This window comes from Scylla paramamosain, chromosome 22 (assembly GCF_035594125.1).
Source record: "Scylla paramamosain isolate STU-SP2022 chromosome 22, ASM3559412v1, whole genome shotgun sequence".
NCBI classification, from domain to species: domain Eukaryota; kingdom Metazoa; phylum Arthropoda; class Malacostraca; order Decapoda; family Portunidae; genus Scylla; species Scylla paramamosain.
In genome coordinates this window covers 8,902,530-8,927,812 of record NC_087172.1, presented here as the reverse complement: position 1 = coordinate 8,927,812, position 25,283 = coordinate 8,902,530, and the positions used below count along the sequence as shown (strand labels likewise).

Below are 25,283 nucleotides of genomic sequence, written 5' to 3'. Positions count from 1 at the left end.
CCTCATAGCCCAGATTAGCAACCAGCACACATATTTGCTCATCATCAGGCTACACCAGTGTCTTCCTAACCAGCAGTCCAATGCAACTGGTAGAGGGGTGACTATTTTCCATATCACGACTCAATCTGCAACTCACTCAAGTCTCCATCCTCGGTGGCATACAAGTAGTCTTGGCAAGTACCACCTGGGTGTTGGTATTTGCCTTCAGCAGCAGCACCTCCTTCCCCTTGAGCTCCATACACATCTCTCCAAAGTCCAGACAGGCACGGCTCTCCAGAAGGTAGTCCAGACCCAGCAAGCACAGATCATCAATGTCTGCTACATACACAGACAGCTCTTGCTCCACTGGACCAACCCATATACTGGCCTCCACTGGTCTTCGTAGTGTCGAGCAGTGTCTAGTAACACCACTTAGTTGCTGCGCTGCCACAGGAGGGCTCCTCATCGACATCATGTCCAGCTTCACAAACATTCTCTCTGATGCTGTATCCACTGTGAGGCAGCACACCTTCCTGTCGACTGTACCCTCCACCTGCACACTGTGGGCGGCTACATGATGACATCTTACCAGGAGGCAGGCCTTCATGGCACCAGCTGGTTGCAGACCCTCTTCCCCGGTCGGGTGCTGTTTCCTGCCTCCACTGTCTTGCCTCTCTGTGCTTTCTCAGGACAAGAATGGTAGAGGTGGCCTAGCTTGCCACATTCCTAGCAACAAGGCTGGTACACATACTGCCCTCCTTGCTCTGCAGGTTGGGAGTATGGGGAGGTGGGCGTCTCAGGGCAGTCTTGCTGCTTGTGACCTGGTTGGGTACATGATCAGCACTGTCTGTGGAACTGCCTTGAGCAGGTCTTCTTGGGTCTGCTCTTAATTTGACTGTGCCTAGAATGCAGCTCCATCTTCATGTCCCCCCAAGGCCTGCCAGAGCTAGTCTTGATAAATGACTTAAACTCCAGGGTGCGTGTCAGGGCCTCCTGCAGGTCACCCATGTGTGCCTGCCTCATGTAGATCTTCAACTGGTGGTCCTCCAGTGCATCCTTGAACTGGTCCCTCAGCAGCACTACTGTCAGCTCCTCAGAAGCCTCTGAATATGCCTTATGTACCAGATGTTCTAAGTTTTGAGCCAGCTGCTGCAGAATCTCCCCCCCGAGCTTTGACTTGGGCCCAGAACTGAGCCCAGAACACTTCAGCTTGGTGGTGGTGGCTGTACCACTTCTCCAGCACACTCACCAAGCTGGGGTAGGAGTTGCACTGAGCAGTGTCCATCTGACTCAGCACCTCCATCGCTGGTCCCTTCAGGCTTGAAGCTAGCTGCATAGCCTTTTCCTGCTCGTCCCATTCCACAGCTTCAGCCTGCATCTTGAAGTGGGCAAGGTAAGCCTCTAGTAACACTCGTCCATCAAACTCCTGAGGCTTATGTCTTACTTTGCTGCTCCTGTAGCCATGAGTAGAGGGAGGAGGAGTGAAAGGTGAAGGCACGGGAAACACAGAAGCTGAGTTGGGTTGAGGAGGGGGCCATGGCAGTGAGGGATGGGAGCATGCCAGGCCGCCTGGCTGGTCCACACTTGGCTGAGCCACCTGCCCTGCAGTCACAAGCTCATCTCCCAGCCCTGTAGTGATACTCCTATCATCCCATTCACTCCCTTCTGCTTCTTCTTTGCTTCCATACTCGGTCTTGATGTTAATGAGATATCTCAGGGTTTGCTGTGTGTGGCCATCATTGAGCTCCACAGTATTCACTTGGTCCTCCAAGCGCTTTACAGCCTCAGTGAGCTCAGCCACCACAGAGACACTGACTGTGGTGCCACTCATCTCCAGAGCAGTCAGTCTGTCACCCAGCTGACCCACCATGCCACTTAAAGTGCGTGCAACAACCTCTCTGTGCTGCATTTCTGCCTTCACCGGGTTTATTTCACTCTGTACCTCAGTTTTCACTTCAGCGCACATAGTGTTTATTTCTCTCTTTATTGCCTTCAACGCACTACTTACTTCCCACCTCGTAGCCTGTTGTGCTTCACTCATAGCCTGCTGTCCTGCACCAAGGGCTTATATCATTGTGTGCTCCCCACTCGACTTGTCACTTGTTGGGTCTGTCATCTCGTCTTCCCCTGAGTCAGACAAAGGAATTTCACTGTACTAGCCTTCTTCACCTCAATTTTTCCAACCAAATCCTCACTCCTGATACAAAATTTGTAATGCCAACCCCCTTCATCAGGTAGGTCTTCTAGAACACACCTGCAGGCTCCGTCTTTTGAGGCAAAGATACAGGTGCTGGGGCGGGGCGCCAGTACTTATTACAGGGGTCTGGGCTGGAATAAGGATTTACCAGGCTATTTCCCTACTGTCTGGCTATTGACACACACTCAGGGGAAGGGTGCAAGCAAACATTGGAATCCTTTACTGCCTTATATTGACAGAAACCACACATGTATAGATTCAAGGTCATGGGGGCAGGACAGGGCACAAAGGAAAGGGTGGACACCACCACAGCAAACAGTTTTATCCTTAAATCACAGGTCACAGGCTATTACCACAGTCATTGTCACTTACTACAGTCAGTGTCTCTCAGCACATATGTACACAGGGATCATACCTGCGGAGATAGGGCACAAAAGTGAAGCAGAATGCAGGGCAAGGCACCTGAGGGAGCTAGACGTCACGGCATCTCCTCTGTCTCTCTGTTTCTACACAACTCACCACTCCCTGGCATGGCCACGCAGCCCCCCCAGATTTAAATAGCGTAAACAAATATATATATATATATATATATATATATATATATATATATATATATATATATATATATATATATATATATTGTTATGTGCTACATAAATAGTGAAGAAGAGAAAGTAAAAAGGATGATGAGAGAGAGAAAGGAGGCAAAAGAGAGATGAAAGAGACAGAGACGAAGAGAGAAATTAATGCTTCACTGACGAGTAGCTCAGTGCACATCGAGTTTAATTTAAAATTCTCGTGCCTAGTCACTCTTCTTTCCCAATTAATTTTTCTTCTTGTTGTTCTTTCATATTGAGTCCCACCCATTATTTAGTTGAGGAGTTCATCTTATTAGTAAAGAAGTCTAATTGCATCCGGTCTCTATAGTTTGCACATAGTTAATTTTAAAGGATACTCGTCTTTGTGGGAGGAGACTTAACATGAGTGAGGCGAGTGGGAGGTGGTGTGGGTTACCCCTTCTTCCCTCCCACCCTTCCCTCATGCAAGAGTCATTTCCTGTGATGGGTTTTGGCCTCACATCCACATATTTCATTCATCATCTGTACCTCAAGGGAGACAGATCGGTAAGTTGAGGCTGTTATGTGGAGGAGACTACTGGGGGTTCTTAACTATTACTTGGTTAAGTTACCACTGTATGCTTCTGCTTTATACTAGTTAGGACAGATACTTTTTTTTTTTTTTTTAGAAAAAATCATATTTTCCAACCATGCTCTTAGGTTTATAATTTTCTGTGCAAGTGGTAGCAAAAACAATACCTCTTTGTCAACAGTATGCCAAGCGTCTTTACCTGCAAGCCCGAGAGTCCATTGAAGCCTTCACTCATCGCCTGGCAGAATGGTTCTATGTCAAGTGGCAAGCTGTTTATAATAATTACAAGCCACACATCCTCCGTACCTTTGACGATGTGGAAACCAATGCATGGACTTTTGCTGAAAATCTAATTGGTATGTTATGTTTCTCCTTCAGTAAAATTAATTTCATGGTTATTATATCAAACCAGATTTCTTTACTGAACTATTTTCACTTCTTTAGTGAAACAGTAGCAAAGGATTCTTGTTTATTTGGTGTGGTCTCCTTTCATCCTGAAACCTTCAAGCAGATAATACATGTGGAGAAAAGGTGTAGTCAACTGAATAATCTAGCAGGAGCCAAAGAAAGACAATTCTCTGTTCTTTTTTATGAGTGTCTGAGTATCTGTTTGGTGTGGTCTTCTTTTATCCTGAAATATTCCAGGAAAGGATGAATATGGAGATGAACAATTATTAGCTGTGCAATGTAGCCAGTCAAAGGTTGGCAATCCTTCATTCTGGTGTTTATATGTTTGTGCTTAAGTAATTACATTATTTTATCTAGTAGTGACAGAGAAAAGAACAACTATAACTGTGTCTCTTCTCCATATCTACAGTCACCACAAACAAAAATCAGACCAATCTCACAAGAATTCATCTTCATGCTCACCCAGACTTGAAAAGGAGAGATTTTGCTTTGTTTTTTCTCTTCCAATATACCAATATTAGGACTTGGGCTCTTCTTGGCTTTTAATTCTTTATGTATTTACAAAATATGTTTGGTTTTTGCATATATGACAATGGAGAAGACTTGCATTTTAGTCCGAAAGCAAGGAAAGGTAACTATTAAAGAAATTTGTAGATGTACTTGCTGAGCAGTAAACTGTTGGATATGCTCATGATTCACTACTGTGTCAGTGTTTATATTGTAAGTTTAGTGAAGTACCCCATTTCCATCTTCTGTTATGCTAGCACCACTTTGTACAATCAACAATGGATGGGATTTAGAACTCCCACTAACGTGAGCATCACATTGCCCAAATTGGCAACTCATTCCTCAGTCTGAAAAAATCCACTGGGAGAAAATAACTACATGGCAACTTAGGTTAGCCTCATATGTTTTTGAAAGCATCAGATAACAGATTCGGTGTTTTGCTTATTGACACAAGGGAAAGCTATCTTTTGTGACCACTCCTTGCCACAGGTAATGGCTGTGTTTGTTTTAAAACAGTGTTTAACTGAGTTGATGTACTATACATGGAAAATATACAGGTCACAGTTATATAGTACAAATATTAGAGTGTCACTAGAATGGTGAAATAAATAGAGAAAAATAATCCATATTGCAGTGAAAAGACTGTGAGTGCATTGGTAAAGAAATGGAGTGATGAGGGATGTGAAGATGTGCCTCATTACAAAATTACTGGTGAGGTGCCCCAATGTGGTTGACAACATCTTACATGTTATCAAGAGACGGTTAAGGGTATATTATCATCTTACAGCAAACCTACTGAAAAAAAAAAATAAATAAATGTTTGTGGTGAGTCACATCCTTGTATTCCTCATCGTTCCATTTCTTCACCAATGCACACAGTCTTTTTACTGCAATGGTTATACAGACTGTTTTTTTCTATTTATTTCACCATTCTAGTGTAACTTTTACACTCATATTATGTAATTGTGGCCTGTATATTTTCCAGGCAATGCATATCACCCCAGGAAAACACTTTGTTTAAAACAAAAATGGCCATTTTGTTAACTGAAGCAAGGAGTGGTCACAAAAAATAGCTTTCCCTTATGTCAAAATGTCAAACACTGAATCTGTTATTCTATGTTTTCAAAAATATATTAGGGGCTAATCTAAGTTGCCATGTAGTTATTTTCTCCTGGTAATTTTTTCAGACCAAGAAGGAGTGCAATGTGCCAGTTGTGCAATGTGACACTCTTGTTGGCAGGAGTTCTAATCATGTCTGTCGCTGACTGTATATATAGTAATGAAAACACCCTTGTAGCAGCTCAGACCACACAAGTGTTTTATTTGTCTTGAAGACACCAGTTCTCAGGCATGGAACAATGTAATGTAACATGATGATCCCTGTAAAAGTGAGAACTTCATCTTGCTTCTGTTACACTAGTGAGGTGGAGATGTCAAGATTCCAGGTTCACTGAAAACTGATGAAAAGGATATGGACCCCAGGGCTGTATGGAGTGGTGGACCAAGAATCTGCTGACCCACAAATTTTCCCTCATCATTGAAGGTTCTGTGTGTCTGGGCATGGCAGCAAATTAGTGGCTGTTTTACTTACTGCCCATGATAAGATGCAACTTGCAGGGAATCCTGACCAAGCACTAAAGACTTTCAAACAAAAATTTGACCACTAAATACTGGTTGCAATATAGACAAGGAAAGCAATGAGGAGAAAATTTACCTTCTTATCAATCTAGGTGAGGATGAGCTGCTTGAGATCAAAGTTATTATTGAGAATTTTAATGTCTACCCTGCTCTAGGAAAAATTATGGTGCTTGACAAATATAAGTCTTATAAATGTGTACAGTAAAATGGGGAATCTGTGAAGGGATTCATCACAAGACTCAAAGTTTTGGCCAAGGCATGTGACTACACACCTACTGAGAAAGGTGTCCACCTGAGAACAAATTGTGTTTGGCTGCCAAGACTATATTGCATGAGAAATTCTTCTCTTTAAGCAGCAGAGAAAACTGCAGTAGCACACCAAGCATCATTGAGGCAGGTGACAGTCTTTAAGCACAGCATGTAAAGGCCAGGTCATAAAGTCTCAGATTACAGTGAAGCCTAACAAGCTGCTGTCACCCTATATTTAGTGCCCTCTAAGGGGTGTGATGTTCCCTTGTGGCACACGATAATTACAAATCCTATCACTGGATTAAGAGAAATACAAATACTGACACTTTTATGATTTTTAATAAATAATGGAATAATCCGAAATAATAATAATAAAAAGAAAGCAATTCAGAAATACAAAATAAATGGTAGCGTATTCTTCAATTACATAAAAACTACGATGGAGATATTTTCGCGACTACTGAGTTGTGGGGGAGACCAGAGAATAAATAAATAAATAACAAATATATACCCAAGAAGTATGTATAGACCTGAGGACAGTCTCACACGGTGATCTCGAACCAGGTGGTTTCACTAGTCCCGTGGAGAAAACCAACAAAAAAGAACGAAAAAATGCGAATATCTATCCACTCAGAAATAGTTTATCAACAGGAATATCTGAGGGGAATCCAAGAGGGTCTGAGGAGAATCCGAGAGAGACTGGCTTTAGTAAAATTATTGTTAAATAAACACTTACTTAATATTACAGTAATGGAGGGGGAGATTATCAGACCGCATGCTCACCTGAGGAGAATCCGAGAGAGACTGGCTTTGCTTGTGAGGGAATCGGCGGGAAACTAAGGATAAAGGTTTCCAATGGGGAAATTTATTAAGTTATAATTTTGTTTTTAGTAGGGGGGGAGCGACTAGGTTGTGAGTTCAGGGATGAAAAATATGAAGAATTAAGTTACTGTTTACTTTATAGTTGTTACTTTAAGAAGTTTAATTCAATGGACTTTTGAAATCAATTGGGGAATTAGTCAAAGTCTGGTATCTCTTCCCGGCTTGCGTAGCAACAGTGGTAACAAGGACAGCGAAGCAGAGAAGATTTATCAGATTCGTCAACCTCATTGGCGCAGCGTAATTATCTGGGATTTGTTTGAGCTGGTTTAAGACCTTACCATTATAGAACTAATTTTATCGTATTAAGGGCTCCCCATTCTCTGGGATTAGGTGAAAAATTCGCCTCTATAACCTGGCCAAGCAGGAGAAATTACGTTTATTCACGGGGTAAATTTGTTATAGAAGTGGTCAACACAGTGACGCTGAGAGGTGGGGGGGGGGAAAGCAAGGACAAAAGGACACTGAGGAGAGGAGGGGAAGGGGAGGGGTTAGTCACATGGTACTGAGATTCTGGTCACCCCCGCACACTCCATGGGTCTTAGCCTAGGAAAAAAGTAGAAATATACATAATTAATTTCCCAGCACTACACGAGCCTTTCATCCGTTCTAGAATTTTTCACCTCTCTCTTTTCTCCTTACCAAAAAAATAAAATAACATAACACCTTCACATCCGAGTAATTAGAAACTCCCCTCACCACCACATAACCAAGCCAGGCTGACGAACTGCACGTGATCTGTCGGGAAATAACTCTGACATTCTCTCCCATACAATGGCTTGTGGGCCATATCACCACAATGTCCCTTGGAGACATAACTCGGCTCTTTCTCTCATCTCAAGGAAAAAGAAAAGAAATTCCACCCCAACCAGCCTCTTGACCTCCTGTGGTGTGAGGACTTAACCTTAAGTCACTCCGTCACTCTCTGAAACGAGATTCGGCCACCCCAGTACTCGGTTCCTTCCACTCGGACAGTCATTTACTCATCCACACATTCACTCATACCACGAGATACTACAGATGATTACGCGAAGCGCTCGCCACGTCCTGAAGTAATCCACCACAGAATGGCCCGAACGGATTGTCGAGTGCAGTAGTAGTCTGCGAATTAAAGTGGTTCCTTATTCCTTCTCAAATTCTTACATCACCTCTCACATAGTACCCATACCCGTCATACCACGATTCATTACAACCAGTCCAGCCAGACCATGCAAAAGTAAGGGGGGGGACTCTATTTACCCCAAGCACTCTGCTCTTTTCTATACCGTCTTTCCAGCGACATTAACATTCCTCAATATAGCGTCTGGGACGGTTACGCACTCTAGGCGGTAACACTTCAGTTTCTATATCAGGTTGGAACACTGTGTCTTGAGCTGCAACTACGTACTCTTCCTCACTGTGAAACTGTTTGATCTTTTCTGCCGCTCTTTGCACCATCTTTCCCGAGAAAGGGTCTTTCACCACATAACCACTGCCTCCTCTTAAAACTTCCACCACCTTATATGGGCCGTCCCAACGAACACACAGTTTCTTACACACTCCTGACTCTGTAGTTTCTCGCTTCACCCACACCAACGCCCCAATGTCTACCTTCTGCTCCTTGCGTTTCCTGTTGGCCGCATTACGGTATTTCCGAGTCATTTTCTCGTGTGTTTCCCGGATCAGCCGGCGGACCACATCCACGTCTTGCTCGTCACCATCAACTGCGGGTAGCCTGGCACCCACCACTCGGGGCGCATGCCGGGAGAAAAACGCGAAGAAAGGTTGTTGGGCGATACTGGTATGGACGGCGGCATTCATAGTGGCCTGACACACAGGGAGTAGGCGAGGCCACCGTAGCGGGTAACCTCGGCACATGGAAGCCAAGATGGATTTGAGCGTGCGATGGAGTCGTTCGGTGATGGCGTTCCCTTGCGGGTGGTAGGGAGTGGTGTAACAGAGGGTGATGAGGTGTTGCTGGCAGAATTGTTGGAAGATCTGGGAGGTGAACTCGCCCCCGTTGTCCAGGACGATGGAGTGAGGAGTCCCGAAGTCGGTAATGTACTGCTGCAGCGCCTCTACAGTTCCCTCTGATAGTTTGTTTTTGAGTGGATAGAACTTCACAAATCGGCTAAAGTGATCTACGATAGTCAACACATATCGGTAGCCACCACTGCCTGCAATCATATCCGTCAGGTCTATACCTATCCTATCTAAAGGCTTCTCTACTGAAGGTAATTCCTGATAAGGCTGCTGTAACCCTGGAGAGGTTTTAAATCTTTGACAGGTAAGGCAATTCTTTACGTACTGGGTTACGTCAAACTTGAGATTACACCAGTAAAACAATTCTTCGGCCTTTTTAATTGTCTTTTTCTGACCCAGGTGGCCAGAAAGCTCATGTGCATGTTTTGTCATTACTCAAGAAAAAAAAAAAAAAAATCATAGTTCATTACTATTTCTCCTCCTCTGGTTTTCCTCTTAATCATTGTTATTCATTACTCCTCCTCCACCTCCTTTCTCCTTGCATTATTACTTATTACTCCTATCCTCCTCCTTTCTCCTTCCTATACACAAAGACTCCTGCTCCTCCTCCTCCTCCATTCTCCTTGCATTATTACTTATTACTCCTATCCTCCTTCTTTCTCCTTCCTATACACAAAGACTCCTGCTCCTCCTCCTCCTCCATCCTGAACGTTCTGTGCCTCTCCAATCATCACCTGCTCACCACCATGCACGTGCACGCCCTCCTTTGAATGTCTCGCTTGGCATCATCATCACCTTCAACATTTACAATTATTTCCAGTCTCCACCTCTTTCGGTCAGTCGCGAAATAAATGCCACCGCTGCTCACCAGTTTAGTGCCCTCTAAGGGGTGTGATGTTCCCTTGTGGCACACGATAATTACAAATCCTATCACTGGATTAAGAGAAATACAAATACTGACACTTTTATGATTTTTAATAAATAATGGAATAATCCGAAATAATAATAATAAAAAGAAAGCAATTCAGAAATACAAAATAAATGGTAGCGTATTCTTCAATTACATAAAAACTACGATGGAGATATTTTCGCGACTACTGAGTTGTGGGGGAGACCAGAGAATAAATAAATAAATAACAAATATATACCCAAGAAGTATGTATAGACCTGAGGACAGTCTCACACGGTGATCTCGAACCAGGTGGTTTCACTAGTCCCGTGGAGAAAACCAACAAAAAAGAACGAAAAAATGCGAATATCTATCCACTCAGAAATAGTTTATCAACAGGAATATCTGAGGGGAATCCAAGAGGGTCTGAGGAGAATCCGAGAGAGACTGGCTTTAGTAAAATTATTGTTAAATAAACACTTACTTAATATTACAGGAATGGAGGGGGAGATTATCAGACCGCATGCTCACCTGAGGAGAATCCGAGAGAGACTGGCTTTGCTTGTGAGGGAATCGGCGGGAAACTAAGGATAAAGGTTTCCAATGGGGAAATTTATTAAGTTATAATTTTGTTTTTAGTAGGGGGGGAGCGACTAGGTTGTGAGTTCAGGGATGAAAAATATGAAGAATTAAGTTACTGTTTACTTTATAGTTGTTACTTTAAGAAGTTTAATTCAATGGACTTTTGAAATCAATTGGGGAATTAGTCAAAGTCTGGTATCTCTTCCCGGCTTGCGTAGCAACAGTGGTAACAAGGACAGCGAAGCAGAGAAGATTTATCAGATTCGTCAACCTCATTGGCGCAGCGTAATTATCTGGGATTTGTTTGAGCTGGTTTAAGACCTTACCATTATAGAACTAATTTTATCGTATTAAGGGCTCCCCATTCTCTGGGATTAGGTGAAAAATTCGCCTCTATAACCTGGCCAAGCAGGAGAAATTACGTTTATTCACGGGGTAAATTTGTTATAGAAGTGGTCAACACAGTGACGCTGAGAGGTGGGGGGGGGGAAAGCAAGGACAAAAGGACACTGAGGAGAGGAGGGGAAGGGGAGGGGTTAGTCACATGGTACTGAGATTCTGGTCACCCCCACACACTCCATGGGTCTTAGCCTAGGAAAAAAGTAGAAATATACATAATTAATTTCCCAGCACTACATATATAACATTTATTTTTAATTTTTTTATTTTTCCATATAAGAGTGGTACTAACCAAGAACAACAAAACTAAGATACACTGTCATTGCCAATTCTTAAGGATAAGGTCCAAAATTTTGCCCAAAATTACATTGCAAGGCATCTTGAAACATCCTTCTTGAAAGAGGATAAGTCATGGACAGAAGGAAAGGCAAAAATGCAAAAGTTAGCACTGAGGTCCAGAATTTACCAGTAAAAGAGATGAAAGGTTTTTTTTATTTTATGCAAGAGGGTCACTGGCCAAGGGCAACAAAATTTTGAGGGAAAAGGAAAAAGGCGCACTTAGGTGCCACTTCTCAAAATATTCCTGAATAGAAAAGTCAAATGAAAAGGTCCAGGTCACAGGAAGGAGGAAATGCAGATACAAGCAGGGTGTTCCAGTTTACCAGAAAAAGGGATGAGTGATTGAGAATACTGGTTAAGTCTTGCATTAGAGAGGTGGACAGAATATGGATGAGAGAAAGAAGAAGAAATGCAGATGCAGGCAGGATGTTCCAGAGTTTACCAGAAAAAGGGATGAGTGATTGAGAATATTGGTAAAGTCTTGCAGTACAGAGGTGGACAGAATATGGGTGAGAGAAAGAAGAAAGTCTTGTGCAGCAAGTCCACAGGAGGAAGGGTGGCATACAGTTACCAAGATCAGAAGAGTAGTTAGCATGAAAATACCAGTAGAAGATGGCAAGAGAGGCAACACTAGTAATGAGAGAGGCTGAAGACAGTCAGTTAGAGGAGAGGAGTTGATAAGATTTGATTCCACCCTGTCTAAAAGGGTGGCATGTGTGAAATACCCTCATATTTGTGAAGCAATGTGAAGCATGCTCCATACATAGACGGATAAGACCCCTGTACAGAGTTAACAGATGGGGAGTGAGAAAAACTGGTAGAGATGACTCAGAATGATGAATTATAGGAAGAGACTGGATGACAGAACAGAACCCTGAGGAACACCAGTTAATAGATTTAAGAGAAGAACAGTGACTGTCTACCACTTGAGCAGTAGCACTGTCAGAAATTACACTTGAGATGGTTACAGAGAGAAGGATAGAAACCACAGGTGGGTAGTTTGGAAATCAAAGCTTTGTGCCAGACTCTATCAAATGCTTATCAAAAAGCTTTTGATTGTGTAGCACAATAGCAAATTTTTTTCCAGAATCCTTAAAAGATGATGACCAAGACTCAGTAAGGAAAGCCAGAAGATCACCAGTAGAGTAGCCTTGACTGAACACATACTGGCAATCAGATAGAAGGTTGTGAAATAATAGATGTTTAAGAATCTTCCTGTTGAGGATAGATTAAAAAACCTTAGACATGCAGGAAATTAAAGCAATAGGATGGTAGTTTGAGGGAGTAGAAGAGTCACCCTTTTTAGGAACAGGCTGAATGTTGGCAAACTTTCAGCAAGAAGGAAAGGTAGATGTTGACAGACAGAATTGAAAGAGATTGACTAGGCAAGGTGCAAGCACCTTAGTCTGTAGTGACTGTGAGAGACTACAGGGGTAATAAAGTTTGTTCATAAGAATGTTAAAAGATAGGTGAAATTTTAATTGTACGAAAGTGTCTTACCTCTAGGAGTAACGACATCACACTGTAAAGAACGCAGTGAAGCTTGCTTGTGTCACCAGGGTTCGGTGCATAATCAACTGCATGTTTGTTTTGGTACATGCAATGTGTGGTGCATGGTCACTTAGGCACATTCTTCCTGACTGGTGTCATTCTATGTCAGTCACCAGTAAGTATGTCCTATTATATATTGTTACCTTGAAAGAAAGTTGTTTTGTGGTGTAGTACCAATCATCACTTTGTTTACACGTGCAAAGATGTTTGCGGTTTGATTTTAGAGGCTCTGTTGCCTTAGACTTACCATCAACCACTGTCTCAATGCTGAACCTTGGCCTTATAGGACACAGGCTCATTTCCCGAGACTTTTTTTTGGAGAAAAGCTGCGTCTTATGACCCATCAAATACGGTATACACACACCCAGAAATATGGTATTTTAACATTTATATACTTATTTATTCATTTTCTTTTTATGATGAACATAGAATGAAATTAAAATACACACACACACACACACACACACACACACACACACACACACACACACACACACACACACACACACACACACACACATACAGTGGAACCTCAGTTCCCGAAATGAATTTGTTCCTGAATGTCATTCAAAATCCAAAATGTTAAAAAAATCAAAACTATTTTTTCCATAGGAATCAATGTAAAATGGATTAATCCATTCCCAGACACCAGCCTACCCTGTCTTAGTGGCTTATGACAGGTGCTTCCACAGCCAAGATGTCTGCTTCACAACATCTCCAGTTCACAAATTATTTATCTGGAAAGGATGTATTGAATGAAGTTAGTGGTACAGAACTCATCAGAAGATACTGTTTAGACCATGCAGATATTTTCTTTGTCACCAATCAAGTAAAGGGACACAGATGGACACAGAGAGGAGCAACCCACTTACCACCAAAATGAAGGTGATCATAACACTAAGATAAAAAGCTGCTACTGGAAAAATGTAGTGATGGCATTGGGGGTCATTGAGAGAGCCACAGCTGGCTTGGGATTATTTCTGAGCACCGAAAACTGTTTATATCAAGGCTTTTCAATGAGATCATATTTACCTTATTTCAAAGACTAAATTACTGTCATACACCCTGTCTCCCTCCTCTAAATATATAAAAATGAAGTAAATATTTATAGAAACTATAAATTAATAATAAATGGCAGCTTTTGCTGTGTTAATATTTGATATCAAATAACTTTGTTCCAGAACTGAATTATAGTACCATAACTGAAGCAATAATGAGTTCAAAATTTTTTTGTAAAACTGATTTGTTTGAAGTGGGAGGCGTTTGGTAACCAAGGTTCCAATATATATATATATATATATATATATATATATATATATATATATATATATATATATATATATATATATATATATATATATACACACACACACACACACACACACACACACACACACACACATGCAGTAAATCCTTGGTTCACAAACTTAATTTGTTCTGGGACATGGTTTGCAAACAAATTAAATTGTTCACAAACCAAAACAATTTTTTTCTTTGGAATTAATGTAAATACAATTAATCTGTTTTAGCCCCAAAAATATGGTATTTTAACATTAATTAATTTATTTATTCTTTTTTTTTATGATGAAGAACATAGAATGAAATTAAAATACACATTCATAGCCCTTCTAATATGATGAGACCTACGTAGGCATCATAATTATATTCTGTTTGTTGTTGTTGAGTATTGTCCTTGAGGTTCTGTTGCTCCTCCCACCATCCCATTTCCCACCAATCATGTTAATGAGGTACACAGTGCCCCACCCTCTACCCAGAATGAGAAAAGGTCATTGACAGAGCTTACATCACAGTTTCCCCCCTCTATGGTCCCTCCCTTGTCCCTTCACTCCCCCCTTATCCTCTTCATCACATACCCCTCCACCAGAGAGGTGAGCTTATGTAGGGGTACAGTCCCCTCCTCTCTCATTCATTCCTTGCCTTCTTACCCTCCTTTCCCTCCCTCCTTCCTTCATTCTCTTACTCTCTCTCTCTCTCTCTCTCTCTCTCTCTCTCTCTCTCTCTCTCTCTCTCTCTCTCTCTCTCTCTCTCTCTCTCTCTCTCTCTCATTATTCTTTTCTCATGCATTTCTATCACTTTCTTCATTTTATATCGCGTTGTCTTGCTGTACATTATAATGTGCCTTTTGAGTGCAAAGGGTACAATTTCACTTGGGCATCCGTATATATATATATATATATATATATATATATATATATATATATATATATATATATATATATATATATATATATATATATATATATATATATATATATATATATATATATATATATACTGATGCCCAAGTGAAATTGTACCCTTTACACTCAAAAGGTACATTGAATAGGAGTCAGACTATGTCATGGAAGTTCTGCTTAAGTTGAGTGATTTTTTTTTCTGGTGACACCTGGCTACTCTCATGAGCCAACCTCAGTGCTCATCCAAGTAATGTTGTATGAGAGAAGATGTATGTATGAGCTCCTGTTTGCACTTGCTCTTTTTTTCAAAACTAATTGTTGCAAGGCTGCAAAACCTTACCCATATATTCAGCCAGGATCCTGAGCCACTCACAGATGCAGAAAAGGGTTGTATTCAAGCCCTAAGGGCAGAAAGAGTCTCCATCAATGTAAAATGCAAGCGGTTAGGACATGGGAAGATGACCATAAAAAGGCTTCTTTCTACTGCACACCACCTACCCCAAATGAAGTTCCAGCAAATAAAACGTGCCCTGGAACCAAGAAAAGACTTCAAAAAGCACAGATAGACTCATGGTGATTACTTTGAAGAAAACCTGCATTTGACAGCCCAGCAACCAAAGGATATGTGTACCATGAGGAGTTCAAGGATGTCTCAGAGAGGACAGTACAACATCATCTTCTAAAGGACCTCAAACTTCCTAACCACACTACTGCACTCAAAGAGCTTCTCATAGACAAGATGAAAAAAAAAAGATGGAAACTCTCCATGGAACATAAGGACTGGACTATAGACCAGTAGATAGAAGTCATGTGGTCTGATGAAAGTACTTTCCGGGTACTTTCCTCTCATCATGCAAAGGTTTGCCTCTCATCTATTTGTAGTCATAACAACCAGCAATTAACAGTACCAACAATCAAGCATAGCCCTTGTGTCATGGTGTAGGGGTGCTTTAGTGGGAAGATGGGTCAAGATGGATTATATTTCCTGCCAAAAGATGTAACAATGAATTCCAAAAGATACAAGGAAATGTTACACAATAATTTGTTTGACAACTTTGTTATTCATGGGACCACCACATTCATGCATGACCTACCCCTATATCACACTCCTAAAACAGTTAAAACACTTCTCAGCAAGAAAAATATCAATGTGTTAAAATGGCCTGGGAATAGTCCTAATATTAACCCTATTGAAAATGCATGGAAAGTCATGAAAGATAAAGTGGAAGAGGAAAAACCCATGTCTCCCACACCTACAGCAGATCATTGAAGACGTGTGGTACAACAAAATGGATCTACAATACTTCACATTTCATCAGTCATCAAGACCAAGGGAGACATGACCAAATATTGAATATAAGTGTTCATATTTTATTTTTTATTTATTTATTTATTTTTATTCTTTTATTTATTTTTATTTTTTTTTTGTAACTTTTCCTTTTCCATTGTGGGCAGACAGGGGTCTGACTTCTTTTTCAATGACCATATTTATTTATTGATATTTTTATATATATGGCAGAAATTATATATTGAAAAAATATCAAGGCCAAGGGAGACATGACCTAATATTAAATAAAAGTGTGAAGTACACAATTTTTATTTTTTTTATTTATTTATTTATTTATTTTTATTTTTTTTTTTTTTAGTTTTTACTTTTCCATTGTGGGCAAACAGGGGTCTGACTTCATTTGTGGCAACTGTATTTATTTACTGATTCATTTATTTATATGGCAGAAATTGTATATTGAAGAAAAGTATCTGGATATTACAGTTAACTTTAAATGAATATGGATAACATCTCACTGAATTGTTTTTAACAGGTTGGATGAAACAGCTTGGCCTAGAGGTAAAATCATCAGCCTATTATCAACGCATCCAAGAACTGGCCACCTACCTGGAAAAAACATACAAAGACTTTTCAGAAAAATCAAAACGAGAAAATCTGGAAGAATACTTCTCAGTGCTTATAGAAAAAATAAAAAGTGGAGCAAAAGCTTTCCTTGATCTGGGTATGGACAGAACTGTAGTATATATATATATATATATATATATATATATATATATATATATATATATATATATATATATATATATATATATATATATATATATATATATACTTTTCATGTGCATTATACTCTTGGTGGATATTCAGTTTATGTAACATATTTATCATCATGAAAACTATTGTTATGCAAGCAATATGATTAGAAAGCTTGAAAATTTACTGTTTAGTCTAAAATAGCTTTTACATGAAATTCTCTTAATTTTATTTCTCCTTTAGTGGCACCATTCATGGAAGATTGGGGAGGAGAACTAAGGAAGGCATGGACCACCCTTATGCAATTCCGCACAGCCCGAACAGTGAAGGAGGTGGTTGTAGCAGCTGTCAATAAGGTGAGATAACTTCCTTTTAGAAACAGGCGTTATTGAACATACTTTTTTTTTTATTCTTTTATTTTACAATTATGTAAGTTACACACAATTTTGCTTGTTATCTATCTATCTATCTATCTATCTATCTATCTATCTATCTATCTATCTATCTATCAATCAATCAATCAATCAATCAGTATATATAATCAATAAATCAATCAATCAATCAATATATATATATATATATATATATATATATATATATATATATATATATATATATATATATATATATATATATATATATATATATATATATATATATATATATATATATATATATATATATATATATATATATTCCTAAACCTTCCAAACCTTGGTTTAACACAGCTAGTTCTTGTGCTATACATGATAGAGAGGTGGCCCACAAAAGGTATTTAAGCCTTCCATCACCAGAATCTCATGCACTTTATATTTCTGCCCAGAACCATGCCAAGTCTGTTCTCCAACTAGCCAAAACTCCTTCATTAACAGAAAGTGTCAAAACCTTTCAAGATCTAACTCCCCTCGTGACTTCTGGCATCTAGCCAAATTATCTCCAATAACTTTGCTTCTTCTTCCTTCCCTCCTCTATTTCAACCAGATGGCACCACTGCTATCACATCTATTTCTAAAGCTGAACTCTTTGCTCAAACCTTTGCTAAAAACTCTACCTTGGACGATTCTGGGCTTGTTCCTCCCTCTCCTCTACCCTCTGACTACTACATGCTACCTATTAAAATTCTTTGCAATGATGTTTTCCATGCCCTTACTGGCCTAAACCCTCGGAAGGCTTATGGACCTGATGGGGTTCCTCCTATTGTTTTGCAAAACTGTGCCTCCGTGCTTGCACCTTGCCTAGTCAAACTTTTTCAGGTTTGTCAGTCAACATCTACCTTTCCTTCTTGCTGGAAGTTTGCCTACATTCAGCCTGTTCCTAAAAAGTGTGACCGTTCTAATCCCTCAAACTACTGTCCTATTGCTTTAATTTTCTGCCTATCTAAAGTTTTTGAATCTATTCTCAACAGGAAGATTCTTAAACATCTATCACTTCACAACCTTCTATCTGATCGCCAGTATGGGTTTCGTCAAGGCCGCTCTACTGGTGATCTTCTGGCTTTCCTTACTGAGTCTTGGTCATACTCTTTTAGAGATTTTGGTGAAACTTTTGCTGTTGCCTTGGACATATCAAAAGCTTTTGATAGAGTCTGGCACAAAGCTTTGATTTCCAAACTACCCTCCTATGGCTTCTATCCTTCTCTCTGTAACTTCATCTCATTTTCTTTCTGACCGTTCTATTGCTGCTGTGGTAGACAGTCACTGTTCTTCTCCTAAATCTATTAACAATGGTGTTCCTCAGGGTTCTGTCCTGTCACCTATATCTTCTTATTATTCATCAATGACATTCTAAGCCAAACTTCTTGTCCTATCCATTCCTATGCTGATGCTACCACCCTGCACTTTTCCACGTCTTTTCATAGACGTTCAACCCTTCAGGAAGTAAACATTTCATGCAGGGAAGCCACAGAACGCCTGACCTCTGATCTTTCTAAAATTTCAGATTGGGGCAGAGCAAACTTGGTATTGTTCAATGCCTCAAAAACTCAATTCCTCCATCTATCAACTCAATACAACCTTCCAGACAACTGTCCCCTCTTCTTCAATGACACTCAACTCTCCCCCCTCTTCTACATTGAACATCCTCAGTCTGTTCTTTACTTACAATCTGAACTGGAAATTTCACATCTCATCTTTAGCTAAAATAGCTTCTATGAAGTTAGGCATTCTGAGACGTCTCTGCCAGTTTTTCTCACCTCCCCCAGCTGCTAACTCTGTACAAGAGCCTTATCCATCCATGTATGGAGTATGCTTCACATGTCTGGGGGGGTTCCACTCATATTGCTCTTCTAGACAGGGTGGAATCAAAAGCTTTTTGTCTCATTAACTCCTCTCCTCTAACTGACTGTCTTCAGCCTCTCTCTCATCACTGCAGTGTTGCATCTCTACCTGTTTTCTACCACTATTTTCATGCTAACTGCTCTTCTGATGTTGCTAACTGCATGCCTCCCCTCCTACCACGGCCTCACTGCACAAGACTTTCTTCTTTCTCTCACCCCTATTCTTTCCACCTCTCTAATGCAAGAGTTCACCAGTATTCTCAATCATTCATCCCTTTCTCTGGTAAACTCTGGAACTCACTGCCTGTTTCTGTATTTCCACCTTCCTAAGACTTGAATTCCTTCAAGAGGGAGGTTTCAAGACACTTATCCATCAATTTTTGACTACTGCTTTGACCTTTTTATGGGACTGGCATTTTGGTGGGGATTTTTTTTATTGGATTTTTGTTGCCCTTGGCCAGTGTCCCTCCTACATAAAAAAAAAAAAAATAAATATATATATATATATATATATATATATATATATATATATATATATATATATATATATATATATATATATATATATATATATATATATATATATATATATATATATATGTTATATGACTCTCTTAAGGTCCATGTGAGGTTCCGAGCTGTTAGGCTCAGCCAAACTTCACACAGTGAAAGCCTTAAGAAACTAGTTACTGGGGCAGTGGCCTCCTTGTGGCACCCACTGGTAATGGGGGAGTATTCCCCTGGCTAACTACTGTCCCAAACCCTGAGTATGAGGCAGGGAAAGAGTGTTCTATACTCTTCTTCATATTCAACTGCCCATAGAGTAATAGGGTTTCACTAGGCTTGGCCCCTTAACAGCACTAATCCGGAGCTCCCTACCCTTTCTTGGTTTTTTATCCAGTTTGGGTTTGGGGGCCGTTAGTTTGCATTTGTGAAGTACTCTGAGCAAACCCACTTGACAGGTGCCCAGTAGTGAGGCTGGTGTTTCCAGGATAATGAACCACTGGCAGAGTTGACGATGCACATGAGTATATCAAAGTTCAGTGGGATGAGGCCTTGAGATAACAAGGTACACGGCTTGGGGAGGGGGGTGGAGGCAATCCGTACCTGGTTCTAGAGGTTGGTACATGCCTCAGCTCTTTCTTTGAAAAACCAGGGCGTTGAACTTGAGACATTAAATCAGGAAATTGAAGAGTGTTTATATATATATATATATATATATATATATATATATATATATATATATATATATATATATATATATATATATATATATATATATATATATATATATACGAGTATATATTACACACACACACACACACACAATGTATATGTCAGTAAAGTAGCCAACCATTTACTGAATATGATAGAATGTATGTATACATGATAGAGTTTGCCTCAAAAATTTTGTCTCTCACCTTATGAAAAGGAATTATAAGTAAAGAAAGCTGGCAGATGTTAGGCAGTCATACTAGCTCTAGCTCTTCTCTGCCATTCAGTTGTAACTGATGAAAAATTATGAAAATAGATCATGCTGGTCTTTACTATATCACTGGTGCATCTATTTAAGAATTATCTCTACCAAAAGGTGAAGATACTTCTCTTTGGCTAAATACAAAAATGATGCATTCAAGAAGGAAGGGAAAGAACAGTAGGAGTGAAAGCACTTAAAAGAGCATGGTTAGCTTAGTCTCAGTATCTTAATCTTGTGGAACCACCAAAATGAAGGTAGTTCTAAAGTGTTCTCTAGATAGACAGTATGTCAAAGCCCTTAGGAATAGGTGTGGCTCAGAAGCACAGTTAATAGTGCATAAACATTTATATTTATATTTAATTTTTATACTTCCAATATATTAATGTTGCCCCTTATGAGTACTATAGAATTTGTAATAATGTGTGATTTTTCTCTCAAATTTCTGCAGGTTATTTGGACAGTGCAGTATGTGAACATTAGTGGACAGGTGATAGATGCTATGGCTTTCTTCCTGGAGCATGGATGGACCATTGTCACACAGACTGGTGTTGAGGCCTCTCAGAAGTATGTATACTGAATCACCTTTCTTGTCGTCATCATTATTACCACCATCTTAAAACCACCAACAGTATCTATTGCAATATCATGTTAGCATAAATATCATGAATTTAGATACAATTTGAAAGTTAAATCCTAATTAGCTGCTAACATAGATAGAAGAACTTTAAAACTGTGTTTTATTAAGATTGCATGCATTAATTTGAAAATTTTTTTCTCTCTCACAAACTACCAAGGGCTGGAGGCTATAATAAACATTATCTCAACTAATTCAAATTGGTGCGAAGTGACAAGTGAGGTAGCGCAAGGATATGTGTTTGCACCTATTATGTTCCAAATATATGTAAATGATATGACAGAGGATCTAAATAGTTGTATAAACCTTTTTGTTGATGATACAAAAATATTGAAAATAATAAAGGATGAAAATGAATGCAAGGAGTTACAAAAGGATGTTGACAAGATACATGCATGGAGCTAAAGATGGAATCTAGAACTTAATGCCAGAAAATGCCTCGTGTTGGAAATAAGAAAAAAAGTAAAAGACTTTCATGGAATTACAGAATTGGAAGAGAAATAATTACAAAAATTAATGAAAAGATTTGGGTGTAATGATTCAGGACACACTATCACCTGAAAGGCAGATGAACAGAATATTTGGCTCTACTTATAGCTTGTTAACAAAAAATAGAGTGGCATTTAACTATTTTATTTAGATAAAGGAAGGGTGAAGAAAATTGTAATAAGCATGATACGATCTAAATTATATCTAAATATGCAGCAGTAGTTTGAGCTCCACATAGAAAAAAAAAAGATATGCAGAAACTTGAAAGAATACAGAGGGTAGTGACAAAGATGTTACCAGGATTGGAAGAATTGAACTATGAAGAAAGACTTGAAGAGATGGGATTACCAACACTACAAGAGAAAAGAGAAAGAGGAAACCTGATAACAGTGTACAAATTAGTAAACAATATAGAAAAATAGATAGAAATGACTTGTTACCACAGATGGAGAAAAGAGAGAGATGGACGCAGGGGCATGGGAAGAAAACAAAGAAGAGTGGATGTTTAAGTGACATCAAGAAATAATGTTTCCTGTATCGAACTATTAAAATCTAGAACAATTTGAAGGAAGAGGTGGTTTTGGCAAACAGTGTACACATGTTCAAAGAGAAACTGGATAAATATGGTTATGGATACAGGACAAAATGAGCTTTGGCATGTGCCCTGTACATACAATTAGGTAAATACACAGGACAACAATACAGTTTGGTAAACATGCAGGACAGAGAGTATAGTGTCTGGTCACAAGGCCAGGAGGGTAAGGAGAAGCACACTGCCTGTACAACTGTCAGGAAGCCCAATTCTGTTTGTTCACCTGGTAACCCATACATCAACTCTGGTTCGAACTAAAGCATTTGAACTGAACCAAACATAATTGAACCATACCAACTGAACAAACCAAAACTACATCACCCCCTCTTTAAAACAATTCATATAACCTATTGAGTTTGAAATATACACAACTCTGTACATAAGAACAAAGTACAGTAACATGAGATCATGATAACATAAGTTTGTCAGGCTGCCACCTCCTGTGGCCACTGCTTGTAGGTGGTAGCACACTACTGCTCCTGGGCAAGTCTTGACCTTCCAGCAGCAACGAGTCGTCAGCCGGTTGAACTGCTGGTGAGATCGGGTGTGGTACTGCTGGCTCAGGGTTCACTGTTGTTGTCGCTTCTGTTATCTCCATAGGCATCTCAGCATAGATGTCTCAGCTGGCTTGCCCCTTTTCTAAAGCTAGGTGCTTGGCATTCCTGGTTGATCCCTCCACAAGCCAGTAAGATGACCGGCCCACCTGCCTCCAGATCATCAGCGGCGGGGAGTATTGAGGGGCTGTTTTAGGAATGTGACCTTGGTGCCATATGTGTACGTAATTGTCTGCTTTGAAGGTCGGCGCCCTTACACTATATCAGCTGTTGTAGAGCCTCCTATTACATTCCTGTTGTCGCTTCACACACTGCTTCAGTTTTTGTTCATCTGTGCTGCAAGGTGTAAAGACTGGTAACTCCAGATGCATTGCCTGGCCGTGCAGCATCTTGGCCAGCAACACACCCATAGTGCAGTGAGGTGTGGCGCAGTAGTGAGTCAGATGGTGACATTCGTTCTTGGAGCCTCTTCCTGAGAGTGAGGCCAGAGATCCACGACTTGAAGGTGTGATTGAACCTTTCTACAGCCCCATTTCCCCTCAGCCAGTATGCGCTTGAGCGTACATGCTTGATACCTTGACATCGAAGGTAATCTTGAAATTCTGAACTGGTGAACTGAGGCACATTGTCAGATACTAGCTCATCTGGGTATCCCTCCCTCAACCATACGGAACTGAGAAAGGAAGTAATGTCAGTCGTGGTGATACTACCTGTCAGCCACTTAGATTGGTAGTCTACCACAGTAATAGCATAGCATGATGATGCAGGTGCTCCTTCAATCGGCCCAACCACGTTGATTCCCAGCTTCACCCAGCATTTGTCTGGCAGTTGCATGTGTCGAAGGGGTGCTGCAGCCATCCTCTGTGCCAGTACCTTGTCGCTTGCTTGGCACTCGCTACAGTTCTGAATGAGGTTCTCAACATCACAATCCATACCAGGCCACCAAGTTAAGCTGCAGAGGAGTAGTTTAGTTCTCACCACTCTGTGGTGAGCGTTGTGGCCAAATTGTAAATAGCACCCATGAAGTGCTGCTGGCACAATAAGTTGTTACATGCCATGGAGGAGAATTCCACTAACCTCTCTCAGCTCGTGACAAAACTGGAAATAAGGCCGAATTACTTAGGGACACTGCTTGGCTGACTCTGGAAACCTAGATATTTCTTTAATGTTAATATTTCTTCATTGGTAGAAGCTGCCCCTTGAATTTCTTGGTCCGTGATGGCGTCCTCGTCATCCAGGAGCGCTACAATCTCGTATTCTTCCTCTCCCTCTTCAGTGTTCTTGGTCACAGGAAGGCACGACAGAGTGTCCGCCCTGGGGAGTCTACATCCTGGAACATATTCCACCCTGTACGAGTATGGGATTAAGCGTGCTTACCACCAAACAACTTTAGTGCCTGCATGCCCAGAATACCTTGAAGAAAGGATCTTAGTTTTAGTAAGTGCCGAGTGGTCAGTCCTCAACTTAAAAAAACCTACCCCATAAATAGTTTCCACCACTCCACCACGCACACTGCTGCCAGTGCCTCCCTCTATGTAACAGAATGCTTCTGTTCGCTAGGTGTTAGTTGGTGGCTCCAAAACAAAACTGCTCGTTCCTTCCCCAAGTCATTCTTCTGTGATAGTACTGCACCAATTCCCATGTCACTGGTGTCGGTTGTTACAATAGTAAGGAGCTGAGGGTTGTACGCCATCAGGGCTGGGCACGTGGAAATCTTGCGTTTCAATGCCATGAACTCCTGATCCACTTCCAGTGTCCACTCAAACAGCATGTCCTTCTTCAGTAGCTGCCCCATTGAGCTTACAGCACTGGTGTAACCAGGTACAAACTGAAAAAAAACAGCCACACAACCCCAAGAAACTTTTCAATTCCTTTATGTTGGTAGGAGGTGGTGCATCCACGACAGCCCACATGTGAGAATTGAGTGGGGAAATTCCCTCCCCCAATACTCGATGCCCACAGAAATCAATCTCTCTCTTCGAAAATACAGATTTTTCCACATTGACAGTTATCTGTGTGTCCTGCAATCTCTTCATTACCAACCTTAAGCGTTCGTCGTGTTCCTGTTGCATCTATCCAGTACACACGATGTCGTCCAAGTAGTGTTGGCAGCCGGGACTGCCTTCTAGCAGCCTGTCAGGCACCTTCTGGAATGCCGCCCCTGCTGATGCCAACCCAAACCCTCTTGAACTGAAAAATACCTTTGTCTTTGATGAAAGATGTTATGGGATGGGAAGCCTTGAGTACAAGCTGATGGTAGGCAGACCTTAAGTCGATCTGGCTGAACACAACTCC

At 40.5% G+C, this 25,283-nt stretch overlaps 1 protein-coding gene across 2 annotated transcripts in view; it reads left to right on the top strand.

Annotated features, from left to right (window-relative positions):
• LOC135111515 (uncharacterized) overlaps positions 1-25,283 on the top strand; it is a 716,663-nt gene that overhangs the window by 490,432 nt on the left and 200,948 nt on the right. For both annotated transcript variants that reach the window (XM_064024883.1, XM_064024882.1), the window contains exons 65-68: positions 3,507-3,681; positions 16,747-16,935; positions 17,211-17,323; positions 21,168-21,283. In XM_064024883.1, the coding sequence (XP_063880953.1) occupies positions 3,507-3,681; positions 16,747-16,935; positions 17,211-17,323; positions 21,168-21,283 (593 nt within the window). The remainder of the gene's footprint in view (positions 1-3,506; positions 3,682-16,746; positions 16,936-17,210; positions 17,324-21,167; positions 21,284-25,283) is intronic.